This window comes from Lepidothrix coronata, unplaced genomic scaffold (genome assembly GCF_001604755.1).
Source record: "Lepidothrix coronata isolate B3197 unplaced genomic scaffold, Lepidothrix_coronata-1.0 Scaffold20, whole genome shotgun sequence".
Classification (NCBI taxonomy): Eukaryota; Metazoa; Chordata; class Aves; order Passeriformes; family Pipridae; genus Lepidothrix; species Lepidothrix coronata.
The window spans coordinates 244,849-257,945 of NW_016690200.1; the positions used below are offsets into that span (position 1 = coordinate 244,849).

Sequence of the window (13,097 nt, forward strand, 5' to 3'; positions counted from 1 at the left end):
ACTGCGCAGGCTCGAAGGGTTAATGACCTTTCCCAAATCTTCGCTCGCGAAGACTGGCCATACTAGTGAGACACTGGCACATGTTGTCCAGAGAGGCTGTGGATGCCCTAATCCTGGAAGTGTTCAAGGTGAAGTTGGATAGGGCTTTGAGCAACCTGGTCTAGTGGAAGATGTCCCTACCTATGGCAGGGTGTTTGGACTATCCTCAGACACCCCTTCTAACCCAAGCCATTCTATGATTGTAAGATTCTACCATTCAACTACTTTTTGCTTTTCTTTGTCTTTTTCTAATAACCACGTAGTTATTCAAGTTAAATGGAATAACTTTCAGGGGGAAATACTAAAACAAATGTTTTAATGATATTAGACATTAGAGTCTATTCAAATTTACTCTTATGGTGTCCATTGTCTAGTGGATTTAAAGGGATGTGTGTACAGTAGGACATCCTCACTGCCTCTCAGTTCATCATTTTCTGTGAATGTTTACGGATAGATAGGGGTCTTCCAGCTAAATACATGAGGAATTGGCAAGTGTGAAAGACCATGTAGGCATTAGGGACTTGGACAAAACTTTGGGAAAAAAAATGTGCCAGAAATAGGGATGACATTCATTTTGCTTAAATCTAGATATTTAAAGCATAGCCTGTCAGCCTTGGATATTTTTATCTTCAGTGGTTTGCTAGTAACTTTTTACCTGACCAAAAGGTGATACCACTGGCTGTAACTGAATCATCTAGTCTGACTTCAAAGGCAGCCTACATTGACTAGCTCCTAGGTAGATGTCTTTATCATAAATGTCCATATTTTCTGTCAAGGGAGTCCCATTGCAGAGATCTGCAGATGTCCGTGGCTAAGCCTGGTTTTCACATTTGCAGTAGAGCCTAGCTACTAGGCAGTAAGGCAACTATCCTTATCCTTTGGTAGTCCAAGGCTTTTCTCCCTACGTTCTTCCATATTCTAAGTGGGGATAGATACAGTGATATGTATTAGAGAGGTACTGAGGAGTAAATATATTAACACTTATGGAGCGTTTTCATAATAGGAAAATATATGTAAAAGAGGCAGAGAATCCACTAATACTCATTTGCAGAAGATTCTGTTATGTAACAGAATGAGTGGAGGAATGAGGCAGCAGGAACGAGTGGATGTTGAGCTAGATTAACATTGGAAGTAATATGTTCATATTTCATCCCTTCAATAACATACCAAGAAAAGTGGTGGATTCTCTTTTGTTTTGAGATCTTAAGTAAGCTTCACTACATTTCTAACATCTGCATTCAAGATGCTAAATGCAAACACCAGATGAAATTCTCAGGTCTATTAATTCAAGAGACCAGATGAACATAATGATTTTCCCTGACCCACATACATTTCAGCAACTGGTGACAGGCCTTTCAGTGAAGATGTAATATTCCTAACAGCAGGCTTTTTTACTGAAATAAAGATTAGTATATAAGAATATTTACCTCTTCCTTCTTAGTTTCATGTGCTCGCTGGACAAGCCAGATTACTTTTGCTTGTAAGGTCCGAGGGGTGCACTCCAAAAGGGTGCTGTTGTACTCTATTCCATAAACAAGTCGCTCCTCAGTCTTCTCCAGGACTTCACCTGGAAGGAAAATAAATGTTTCAAAAATGTTTTACTGCAAATACTTGTTACACTCCATATTTGGGATATATTTATGTTTAAGAGTGAAGCTTGATTCAGATCCAATCAAATAGTGACTGAAAAGTAATGTCTAGTGAAGATCTGACCTGCTAAATAAATATTCCCATCATCCCAGACTCTCATAGCATCTGACCAAATTGTACCATGATTCACCTAAGATTATACACAGAGAAACAGATCTCAGCCTTTCACACTGTTAATTGCTTGGGCCTGGTTCTTATGAATAGTTAATTTAATTTTCACTCAGTGAAACAGAAGGATTCAATGTATGTTTATATATAATAAATAATGCAATTTTTTTAGGGGTACAAATAGAGCATGAAACCTTTTGCAAAATGAAACTCTGAAAAACTATAAATACTCTAACCAATATTATATATATCCATGTTACACATGTGTAAAATGAAAGCACAGTTTTGGCCCAAGGGTGCTAATAAAAACAAGGTGAGTGAATTTAATCAAAACTCAGTTCTGCTTTTCCATTCAGCAAAATATCTGGAGGAAGATTAGCTGGTTGTTACAGTGGAGGAAGCCAATGGCCTCATTAATGAAATCATCTTATTCCATTGTAGTGAGAAAGATTCTTGAGACCAACTACTTTTATACCCTAAGAAAATACACTATTTGATACAATTGTGATTTCTCTGTTGTATTTTAAACTTGCTGAATAATTAGTATTTCATATTGGGATATACTTTTCCAAAATGTACTATATCCTCCAATAGGCTTCAATTTTAACAAAGCTTTCTCACATAAAATATCTATCTAATATTTAAAATATTGTTTCTCTGGTTATCTTTCCAGAAGAACCTCTTATGGTTTATTTCTTTTCCTCTATCAATGTATTATGTGTTATCCTGCAAAATACTAAGGATATCCAAGCAACTGTTTTCTCTCTGTTTTTTTTATTCCCAATACCAGTGTTTGAAATCATCACTTTCCAAGGTTTGGACAACAGCACTAGACACAATAATCTATCTTTTTCTCTGTTTTCTTTTTTTTTTTGTTTGATTTTTGTTTGTTTGTTTGTGTGTGTGGAGTCTTCTGTTGTTGTTTTATGGTTGGTTGGTTTTGTTTTGGTTTTTGGTTTTGGTTTTGTTTGTTTGTTTTCTGGGTTTTGGGGGTTTTTTTGTTTGTTTGTCTGTTTGCTTATTTTTTAAAGCAGAAATCTTGATAATGATCATAAATACACATTTTTGTTCTAGCATGTGATTACTCATGTCTATGCTATGGAGCCCCTTAAATTCTGGGTAAGTGTCCTGACATTATTTCATATCCTTTTCAGGATGCAGCCTTGTTATTTCTTATACCTGCTCCATTGTTATGCTTTTGTTTCTCTTTAAATCCATTGAGATTCATTATCCACATCTTTAGTCTGAATATCAGGGCTGCAGGACCACATGAACATTATGGATGCACCTGAAATGGTAAATTCTTAGACCTGGATGGTGTGGGCTTCGTCCCCACAGCTCTTATAACAATATTGAAATATGCCAGTAAAAAAGCTCAGGTAAGATCATGGTCTGGCTCATACTCTTGGCAAAATCTGTGCTGTCTGTTCCAGGCATTTACTAGGAATTTGTAAATGTTGAGTAGATTACCAATGAACTGCTGGCCAAAGCACTGCTGCGCTGCATTTCCATGCCGAACATCTTGTCTGCGAAAACGTCTGGAGGGAAAAAAATGGAATTGTTTGAGAGAACATGTTTAGCTTACATCCTGTTGGGTTATGCTAAAGTGGCATTAGTTATAAACATAAGGAGTTAAATCTTGCTCGCTATAAAAAATTAACATTGTCGAGAGAAGTACTCATTTATACATTGGCATTTTCTCTCTACTCGACCTACTGGGAATCACGTCTGAAAAAAAGAAACACATTTATCTGGAGAAGAGGCACAACTGTGTATCCAGTTTATACATAACTACACAGATGTTATAAATAACAAAACAAGATCCTTTGAACCAACTGGACATCATTCAGTCAAAGGGACCTTTAGCCTGTATTTTGGTTCTCTCTCTCTCTCTTTGGAAAACAAGGAAATTTTCCTTTTTTAATTTAGAACAGTTTACCATGTATGTGACTGGTAGTTCTTTTAACCTTCACTCTTGTGTTATTTTTATTTTTATTTTTTTTAATGGGGAATCTCAAAGCAGAGGAAATACTTTATTTTATTTTACCTTTGTAACAGACAGTTACTAAGCTCATTTTTCTCAACAGAAAAATAGGTTCATGATTTACCCATGCCTAGAAAGCAAACTAGTGGCAGAACTGTAATCAGAACCTGGGAGCTCTGGTTTCCACGTGGAAATATTGCAAGTGCTTTTGAGAGAAAAATCAGTCTGAGTTTTGAGGTTTGTGTTTTTTATAGATATTTACAGAAAAAAAATGAAAACCATGATTATATGGTGCATTCCCAGAAGAACTGTGCTTTTTTATGGCTTTTTCTACTTCTGAGTGTCCTGATAAATAAGATTAAGATTGCTTACTTGGGAAATAAAAGAGCTTATTGGAATGCTATACCTTGCCAGATGTAGTATGTTCTACAACATGAAATTTAGTTTTACTAAGGATACTTTTCCTATATTTGCATGAAGAGTAATTCTACACTGTATTGCCAATGCCATACATAACATATTAAGAAAAGAAATATGCAGTATAGCAAATCTTACACGGCAGGCATGTGCACAGTATAAATTATAGATGCTAGAAACAAGTAAAGCCAAAGAGTTCTGTTATTCTTTGCATTTAACTGAAGTAATTTTTCTCTCCGGTGCTGAGTGAACACAAACAGAATTTTTATTTGATACAAACAGAATTTACTGGAACCATGTAGATTTACACTATTTAAAGATCTTGTCCATAGATGTTACTCATCACATTTCTAACCTGGCAGTAGACACTGATTCTTTTCCAAGTTCTGTCACCCATATGGACTCCTGATCCAAGAGTGCTGGTGGACCAAGAGGACAGCTTTAACCTCTACTGATATTCAGAGAAGAACTAATGTTTTGCCATTGTTTTTTTTCAGGGGAATCTGCAAATTCAGTGGGACCTTTTAAGGAGAAATTCTAAAAATACATGCATGTTAATAAACAAAAATGGAGATTCTGAGATAGCAACTGGGCTTTATCATGGCCTGGGAGTTGTCATTGCAATGTATGAATGCTGCAGCCATGCCTACTGATAACTCTGCAAAGTGTCAGTGCTGAATAATGATGCCACCAGGTTTGCATGTCTGTGTACACCGATTGCTCGAAGGAGACATTGTGTTGCACAGATATACATAAACTCTATAGAATATGCATTAGCCTTGAAAAAAACAAACAAGAAAACCCTGCTGCTGTCAGGCCCAGCAGCCCTATCTAGCAGGAACTGGACAGGTAGCAGGCATGTTCTCTTCAGTCTGCAGTTCCTTATGATCCTTGCCCAGCTAAAAAAATCTTAGTCTTATTAAATGGGATTATTTGTCCAGTCGTCAGAACCATTCAAGAAAAAGAAATGTTTGTTTGATGGAATTTCGCTGTTGTGAGTGTGAAGACTGGGGAAGATACATTTACCAGAGCCTTCACTTGCTACTTCCCTGAGGAGAATGGAAAAATGGGATGAGGTGCTGCAAAGGAGGGAGATGGTGGGAGATAAACTCATTTCACAGATACTGACATAAGCCTGGTATTTTTTTTCTTAGAAATAATTTTATTCAGAATTCCGTGAATAACAGAGTACCAGGCAATCCCTGAGATAAACTACTATAAGCAATTTTCAGTGATTAGAAAATGTACTGAATGCATGGAAGTTCCTTTTGCAATCTATAATTTCGTGAATTTAGACTTCAGTCTGTAACTCTGTGCTTTCAGGAACTTATTAAAAATTATTTGCAAGAAAGGAATACATTGATCATCACCATCACCATCATTTTCATGATCCTTTATTATTTCCCAGGAATGGATGAGGCAAAGTTGAAAAGTCTAGAGGAGAAAAGGCACCACTGCAGTTTGCATAAGTAAATCAGCAGACTGTATACTTGTTGGTGAAGTGGTTGATGGAGAAAGAGGCCAGACAGGGAGAGGAGGCGGGGGAGTGACTGTCAGCTTCTAAAAGTTAGCTAAAGAATCACACTAGATCCAAGCTCAAAGGCATTTTAAAATTACTTCAGCCCTTTTTCAGCCTAGACAGTGAGATGGCAGAGCAAAGAATCTCACTTGTAGAATTTAGTGCTTATTTAGATCAAAACTGAACCTGTCTGAATCAGACTGCAGAGGTAATAGTGAACTAAAGCATTTCTGGACCTATACCTTCTCAAGTGCACTTCATGAAATTTGAATGCAATAGAAATTCCTTCTGGTATCTGAAGTATTTGCAGTATGCAGGAGCCATACATCTGTAATTACAATGGAATTGGGGTGTGCTGTGCTCCGAGGATCAAGATATGGGATTTTGGACTCAGTTTTTATTTGTCTTTAATTAAATCTTACATTTAATTAATTTTATCCAGGCTATGCATGTACAAGGTATTATAAGAAAGACTTTCATGATTTGAAAAATTAGTCCCAGATGTCAAGCAGAGGGTTTTTCTATTTATGCTTCACTTCTCTTTAAATCCTTTACATGCCTTAGTTTACAGATTTCTATTTAATGTTTCTCTAAACACTTGTTATACCTTGGAGGCATTAGGATTTAAAGCAGATAGCATTTGAATCAAAGCGGGGAGGACGCACTGTACATCTCTGCCTCAGTTCAACTCTTCATCAGTAGAACTGGAATTAAAAAGAGAGCTTTGAGCAGTGCTCTTACTCACCAGCACCACTGCTCTTACAAGTCAAAAGTCCACCTAAATATACAGTATGAGGGCCACATTTGAGCAAATAGAGGTGGTGTTAAGGCCAGCTCAAGCGTGTTGTAATGTAAGGCACAGCTCCATGAGTCCCAACGAAGGGAGGGATGTCAGGAACATGTGAAACCAGTGCTCTCCAATGCCCATTGCACTCACACTACATGTATCACCATGTACAGCTTGAGCAGGAATCTGGAGTCCTGGACAAGGCCAAATTAATATATGAACGCTCTGGGATGTGGCATTAATTCTGTCTGGAGTCCAAGGAAGCCATGGCAGGGTTATCAGCTGCTCAGTGCCATTTGGTATCAGAAAACTCCAAGTCTACCAGGACCTGCCTTTTCCAGCAGTGCTCCTCACCTGGTATTTGATGGGAAGCAACTTAAGGCAAGTTCCCAACATGCCCCAGGCAGCAATCCTATCTCCCCATTTACCACGCAGTTAGTGTAAGCTCTTAAATTTAAAATGCTCCCAGTTTCAGCTATGAGCTAAAGTGAACAAAGGAAATGCCATCTGTGTCTCTCAACATTGTTAGTCTTTCTGGCTGTTCCCCAAACTCTTACATGTAAAACAAGTTTTGCAGACTTCAAGAATGTTCAATAGAGTGCAAATCCCTTCTCCATCACTGCAGTGCTTATCTCAAGAGAAGGAGGGTGATAGCAACAGCATTTTCTTCTTTTAGAGACTGACCTGCTGAATGTCGGGGGCACAAGGCACAGGAAGGTGCCTGGGGTGCTGCTCATATCACTCAGCCCTGGATAAATGCGTGTGTCAGGGGACTTAAAGGCTGCTACTCTGGAAATTGTCTTACACAAAAAATATGCTAAACATGTACAACAGAGTTCAGGGCAGAGTGAGTTTCTCTTATCTTTTCTTGGACAATAAGTAGCCTGTAGAGCAACGTAAATGGTGATACTGTTAGCAGGCTAGCAGGCTGCTGGGAGATTTTTAAAGCCCTCCTTTCCTCAAATGAATTTTACATCATTAGATGAGTAACCCACATGCTTTATAATTATGTTAATTCAATTTCTACTTATACTGTAGGACATTAATCTCCCCGGCCCACTATATAACTGCTCATCTTTCTTAATCTGGGGTCTGAAAATTTTAACCAGACTCATCTCACACTAAGCAGACAACCAGAGCCCACTACTTCCCTTTAGGTCTACTTGCAAGAGGCATGAGAAGACTATGCAATCCTGCTTGTAAAAGTGGCGTACATTTCCTGCTTGGTTTAACCTATGTCTTAGTGCAGTAAATACAAGAGATTCTTAATTATGCTGAGTCATACACTGTGTTTCTCATTTTTACTTTTTAATGTGCCTTATTCAAAAAGTCATGTTACTCAAGATAACATGACTGTATTAATTATATCTTAGAAAAATCTACAGAAATGTGTATTGGGCCTGGATATTGTCAGCCTGCATTTCTTTGAGTGCATACAGGTTCATGGAAAGATAAGAAGCACAGAACCAAAAAACAAACAAACAAACAACAACAACAAAACCCAAACCAAACCAAACAAAAAAGCCTCAAACAAAACCCAAAAACAAAACAGAAAAAAAAGACATACCTTCCTGGTTTTCCTTAAGAAACAATAACACATTTGGGATACTATAACTTGGTTTTGACTTGATCACCTCCACTAGTTTTCAAAACTCTCCCTAGAAGTTACTCAATTCATTGTAATCCTTGCAGTCCTTCTAGATCTAATTTATACTTAAGCATATATTTGCAGAACCAGTAATTGTAAAAAAAGCCACAGAAAGAATTATACATTACAAAAGTTTTGCTCACTCAGGTTAGAAATTACTCTCTTTAGGTGGCAGAGATGACTAAGTTTTGTAAAATGGTCTGGATTAAAACATGCGTGTTCTAGAAGCTTGATTTTGTAGCTGAATTGCAGAACCTGGGTTTGAGAGGGAAGAAGATAAGGAAATGACTACAGGAAGGACTGAAGGCTAAGAACCATGAATAAGTAAATGGTGATAGAGAGGAATAGTCTCCTCAAGGGAAGAATTAAAGCACCTAAATTTTGTTTGTGTTTTGAACTAGTCTCTAGAGTAACTTGCCTTTCAATTCACTGCAAAAAGCCTAACCTAAATCTTAGCTTTTGCAGAAACTCTGGTTTGATTTTGGCTGGTGAAGGTATTTGACTATTAACACAGATTGTTCTTTACGTTTTTTTTAGAAATTCTGTTATATATGTTATTGCAGTGTTATATACTTGTTGTATAATACGTATTGTAAAGCATCTTTTCTCTGCACATGAAAAGGTGTATAAAGAAATTAAGGCTTGTTTACAATGTAATGTAAATAATTCCTAAGTGACCTAGCTTTATTCATAAAAATATTCTGGTACTGCATTTTATGCCATCCTGTGCATTTGGCTACTTGCAATCCCCTAAGGTTATGCTAGTAAATTAGCAGCTGGCATCTCACTGTTCAGTTATGAGGGAGGGGATATGAAGTACTTTGTGTTGCAGTAGGAACCGTTTATGCAGATATTTTGCAAAAAGTGTATCCAAGAAGCAGCAGGTCTCACCTCTTTGCCTGCACTCCTGTGGGATAGTAGCGGGAGCAGGAGATCCCGTCCCAGGCGCAGTAGGGATCCCGGGCGAGGCAGCAGTCGGCGCAGGCTGTGCCGTACATGTCACACTGGTGGAACTTCACCTGTGCTATGACTGACTTGGAGCCAACATAGAGCTGTTGCTGTAAAAAACACACAATATAAGATTAAATTCTAAAATTCCCACTAAAACTTCTGTTACCAACACAGTTATTAAAAAATGTTAGATTTATCCTTGCTTGCCAGTTGTGCATCCAGCCTGTGCCCTGAGGGAGGCACAGTTACTCTGTAGAAGAATATCTGATTACAGATTAAACTCTCCTACATGAGGACAGAGAAACAGAAAGAAGGTAAAATGAACAAGTTTGTTTTGGCATTTCCTCGCTTCTGAACTTTCAGCTTTGTAAGCTTTGTGTTTGAATAGGCAGGGGTTTACATTTCTTTCCCTTCCTCAAGATATTTTCCAGTGCCTCCCTCTTCACTTCTCTGTCACCTAATTGATCTGCAAAAAAATCCCTTAACATAAAAGACTTTAAATGAAGAAATTCAAATATGCAGGAGTTAAAAGCAAACTCAATTTTAAAATGGGAGTATTCAAGTAAATTTACCTCTTGATGTGGCTACTTAAAATACGGTCACACATTTGCACGCACAGTAGTAGAGAGATTTCTTTTTTTTTTCCTGTTGTGCAGTCTTTTCTTACAAATTAACCAGTCACTATCTACTTCTTTAATGTTTACTTGTAATGTTTGGGATTCTTTTCAGGATTAGTACTAATGAATCTTTTGAGTTCACAGAAATGTCCTTTTCAAATCAAATGACAGGTGATCAAAACATTATTTCAGATGCTGGCACAATAAATTCAGAAAAGAATAGTTTATATTTACAAGAATTTGAGAAAAAGTCCTGCAATTGATGAAGGTAAATTGCCTGAACACAGAAACATGCAGTGTGCACTGCAATAGAAACTACTTATACACAGCTCACTTCCACAGTTTTACCAGTCAGAAAAGGGATTCCTAAACTGTGCTTATCCTAATGGCCAAACTTAGTCCATAATTCCCACTCTTTGACCAAGCTTTCAAAATCTGTTATTTTAAAATTACTTAACTCTGGAAAATACTGACAGATCATTTAGGCTATCACAAGACATGAATTTTAATCCAGATAGTTCATTCTTGTTCCTAATTATGCCTCTTATATCTGTTTAGATTATAAAATTTAACATTCAGAGATGCCATGGGAAGAAACTAGGAGAGGCTGGTAACAGCAGTGCTTGAAGAAGTTTTCTGCTGAGATAAACCAGATGATAGTAGCAGGAACTCAATCTGCCAACCAGAATGAAGAAGAAACCTAGGATACTTGTTTTAGGAGAATTTTTGTCTGCAAAGGCTGCATTGTGATTGTCCAGAAGACAGAAACAACACTTTCAATAAGACATATGAGATGGGATTTTCTCTTTCATCTTTTAGCAGAGGTAAAGACATCTCTAAGTCTTGGTTCATTGGAGGAGGGCAAAAAAGCAGCTGATATCTAGCCAACTGAACATCAAAGAAGAACATTCTTTCCCAGTTTCTGCTGGGATAAGTAGCTCAGCCCTGAAATGTGATATTTTATTGTATCATGACTTGGTGAAGACTGGTCAGTGTTATAAGGATATTGAGACATAGCCAGCAAGGAGATCTCCACAGGCTCAGTCACTCCAAGTTGAAAGGAAACCAGCCAAAACGCTCAAGGTACACAAATTTTTTCACATGTACTCAGCTAAGTTATATTTCTGCTGATTTTAAAGACAAAATGACTTGGTGCCAGCCCTGTCCCTAACATGTATTCCAACATTTAATTGTCCTCAGTTTCAGAAAACTGTATTCCATTTCAAGAATAAGTTTATCTGCATTCGGCAAGCTGAACTTGGTTATTAAATCTTATATTGTTTCACCATGAATGTTCAAGAATCCCCATACACACAGTAGGAAGTCACTTCACATGGTAAAATATATATCTGGCTCTCCTGTTCTCACTCAGTTTTTCTTTTTGATATCTTGAAAAAGTTAAGCTACGTTTACTTCTCATAAGAATTTTTGTCCTTCAACCACTGGATTGCTTTGGTGGCTTTATTACAATTCTCTCCAGATTTTCCAGATCTATCTTGAATTAGTGGAGTTAGCAGCCCTCTTGGAAGATGAATGTAACGGAAGAATACTACTTCATTTTTTATAAAGTATCTCCTTTTTACCCTTCCAACATAATCCTTTTATCATGCCAATTGACTGAGAGTTAAAGGTAAGGCAATTATCTGAAATGACACTGACTCTTTCTCCAAATGATCACTTAGGTGCAGTGTTAGACACTCTAGTCTCCAGAGGTGCTTTCGCAGTCCATGGGAAAAGATTGATGCAGGAAATAAATCAGAATACTTAGACCCAAGATCCTCCTCTGAATCACCATCAGAGGATTTTTCTTTCTGCATTACCTACAGGAAGAATGTAAATTGGCTAGAAACCAAAACTGAAATAATCTTTTGGGGCACACTCACATCTCCTATTAATGCAATTGTCATCCTTCGTTACTTCTGTTTCACTGTGTTTATGTGCACCCATATTACATGGGATGTCTAACATTAAGATCTAACTATCCTCGGGTGTTTATTATGGCTTCATGCTGAGATTATACGATGATATAGTAAGATAAGAAACTAACCACAAGAGTTATAAACTGGGTGTTTATTTTAGCAGAAACTAGCAGAAACTGAAAAGAGATTCAGATCCAAACAGCCCTACTGGGCACTTGACTATGTGGGAGACCCAGCAAGGTTTTTTTGCACTGACATCCCCCTGGGCTGAAATCTATCTGCATTTATCAGAAAGGAACTCTTCTGTGAGCTGCCATATTCACCAAGCTAATCCCTACTGTGATTACTATGACAGTAACTCATGAAACAGATTGGGTTTTATGTGCCTTGATATGCATGATAGTGTAAACTAAGGGTATTTAACATTAGAAATGAAAAACATGCGTGCTTTATAAAGGAACAGAGCAGATAACCATGTTTGTATTACAGGATTACATGTATCCGACCAGATCTCATTACAGATGACGTACATTCATCTATCTATCTATGCATCTATCTATTTTTATACCATTTACAGCTTCATTACATTGAGTCACCACTTTCACATTTCAAATATGTCAAATACTTACCCTTTTTGAAGAGATTTCCATAGAAATAATAGGAACTGGCATCTAAAAAATAGGAAATATTTACTTGCTTAGAAAAAAGAATGTCTTTTTGCTATGACAATAAATTAGGTAAAATAGCATTGATATTTACTTATTACATTCAGCTTTGCAAGATACTTTTACTTCCTTTAAGGAAAGTGTGAGGAAATTGCGACTTTCAGAAGTATTACTTTAAAAGAGTTTATTTAAAAACAACCAGCCAACACTTAATTCAGGATTATCAGAGCTACAGGAACACTACAATTTCCCTGTCAAACATGACATTAGCTCTTGCCACCACTGAATCTCTTTTGTCCTACTTGAGAGTGATAAGTGGAGTGTTCTTTATAACAAAACATTCATTGAAGATAAGATAAAAATAGCAGGAATTCCTTCTTTTACCATTGTCCTCTCTGCCCTCTGCTCAGATTTCCTGGAGCAAGACATAGCACCCAGCAGGTCTATTGAAAACAAACTTTATCAAGAGGGGCAAATTCTGTGATTTCCAACCCCCCTCAGGAAACAAGTCAATAGTTGTTCTGCCTAAATGCAGGTACCAGATTTAAATGTCTAACTTTTGATGTTAGATTTTCCCTATAGTTTGAAGTAGCTTAGCCTCCTGCTTTATGTGGCTATTGTGACCTGACATGAATGCTCACTAAGAGAATTTCATTATATTAGCTTTGTCACATATCAAACACCGAGCTTTAATCAGGTTATCCTTAAGCAGAATGGAGTTTTGCCTCACTGGGACTTAGGTTTGCCCACTGTAGAGACAGATTAAGTGATTCAGCCTTTCTGAGGACTGGGC

The 13,097-nt window shown here is 37.3% G+C and overlaps 1 protein-coding gene across 1 annotated transcript in view; it reads right to left on the reverse strand.

The window, feature by feature from the left end:
- Positions 1-13,097, reverse strand: part of SEMA3E (semaphorin 3E) — a 134,567-nt gene that overhangs the window by 3,163 nt on the left and 118,307 nt on the right. Inside the window, exons 13-16 of the mRNA XM_017807856.1 lie at positions 12,269-12,310; positions 9,044-9,210; positions 3,268-3,335; positions 1,467-1,606 (exon numbers count right to left, since the gene is read on the reverse strand). Coding sequence (XP_017663345.1) covers positions 1,467-1,606; positions 3,268-3,335; positions 9,044-9,210; positions 12,269-12,310 — 417 coding nt within the window. The remainder of the gene's footprint in view (positions 1-1,466; positions 1,607-3,267; positions 3,336-9,043; positions 9,211-12,268; positions 12,311-13,097) is intronic.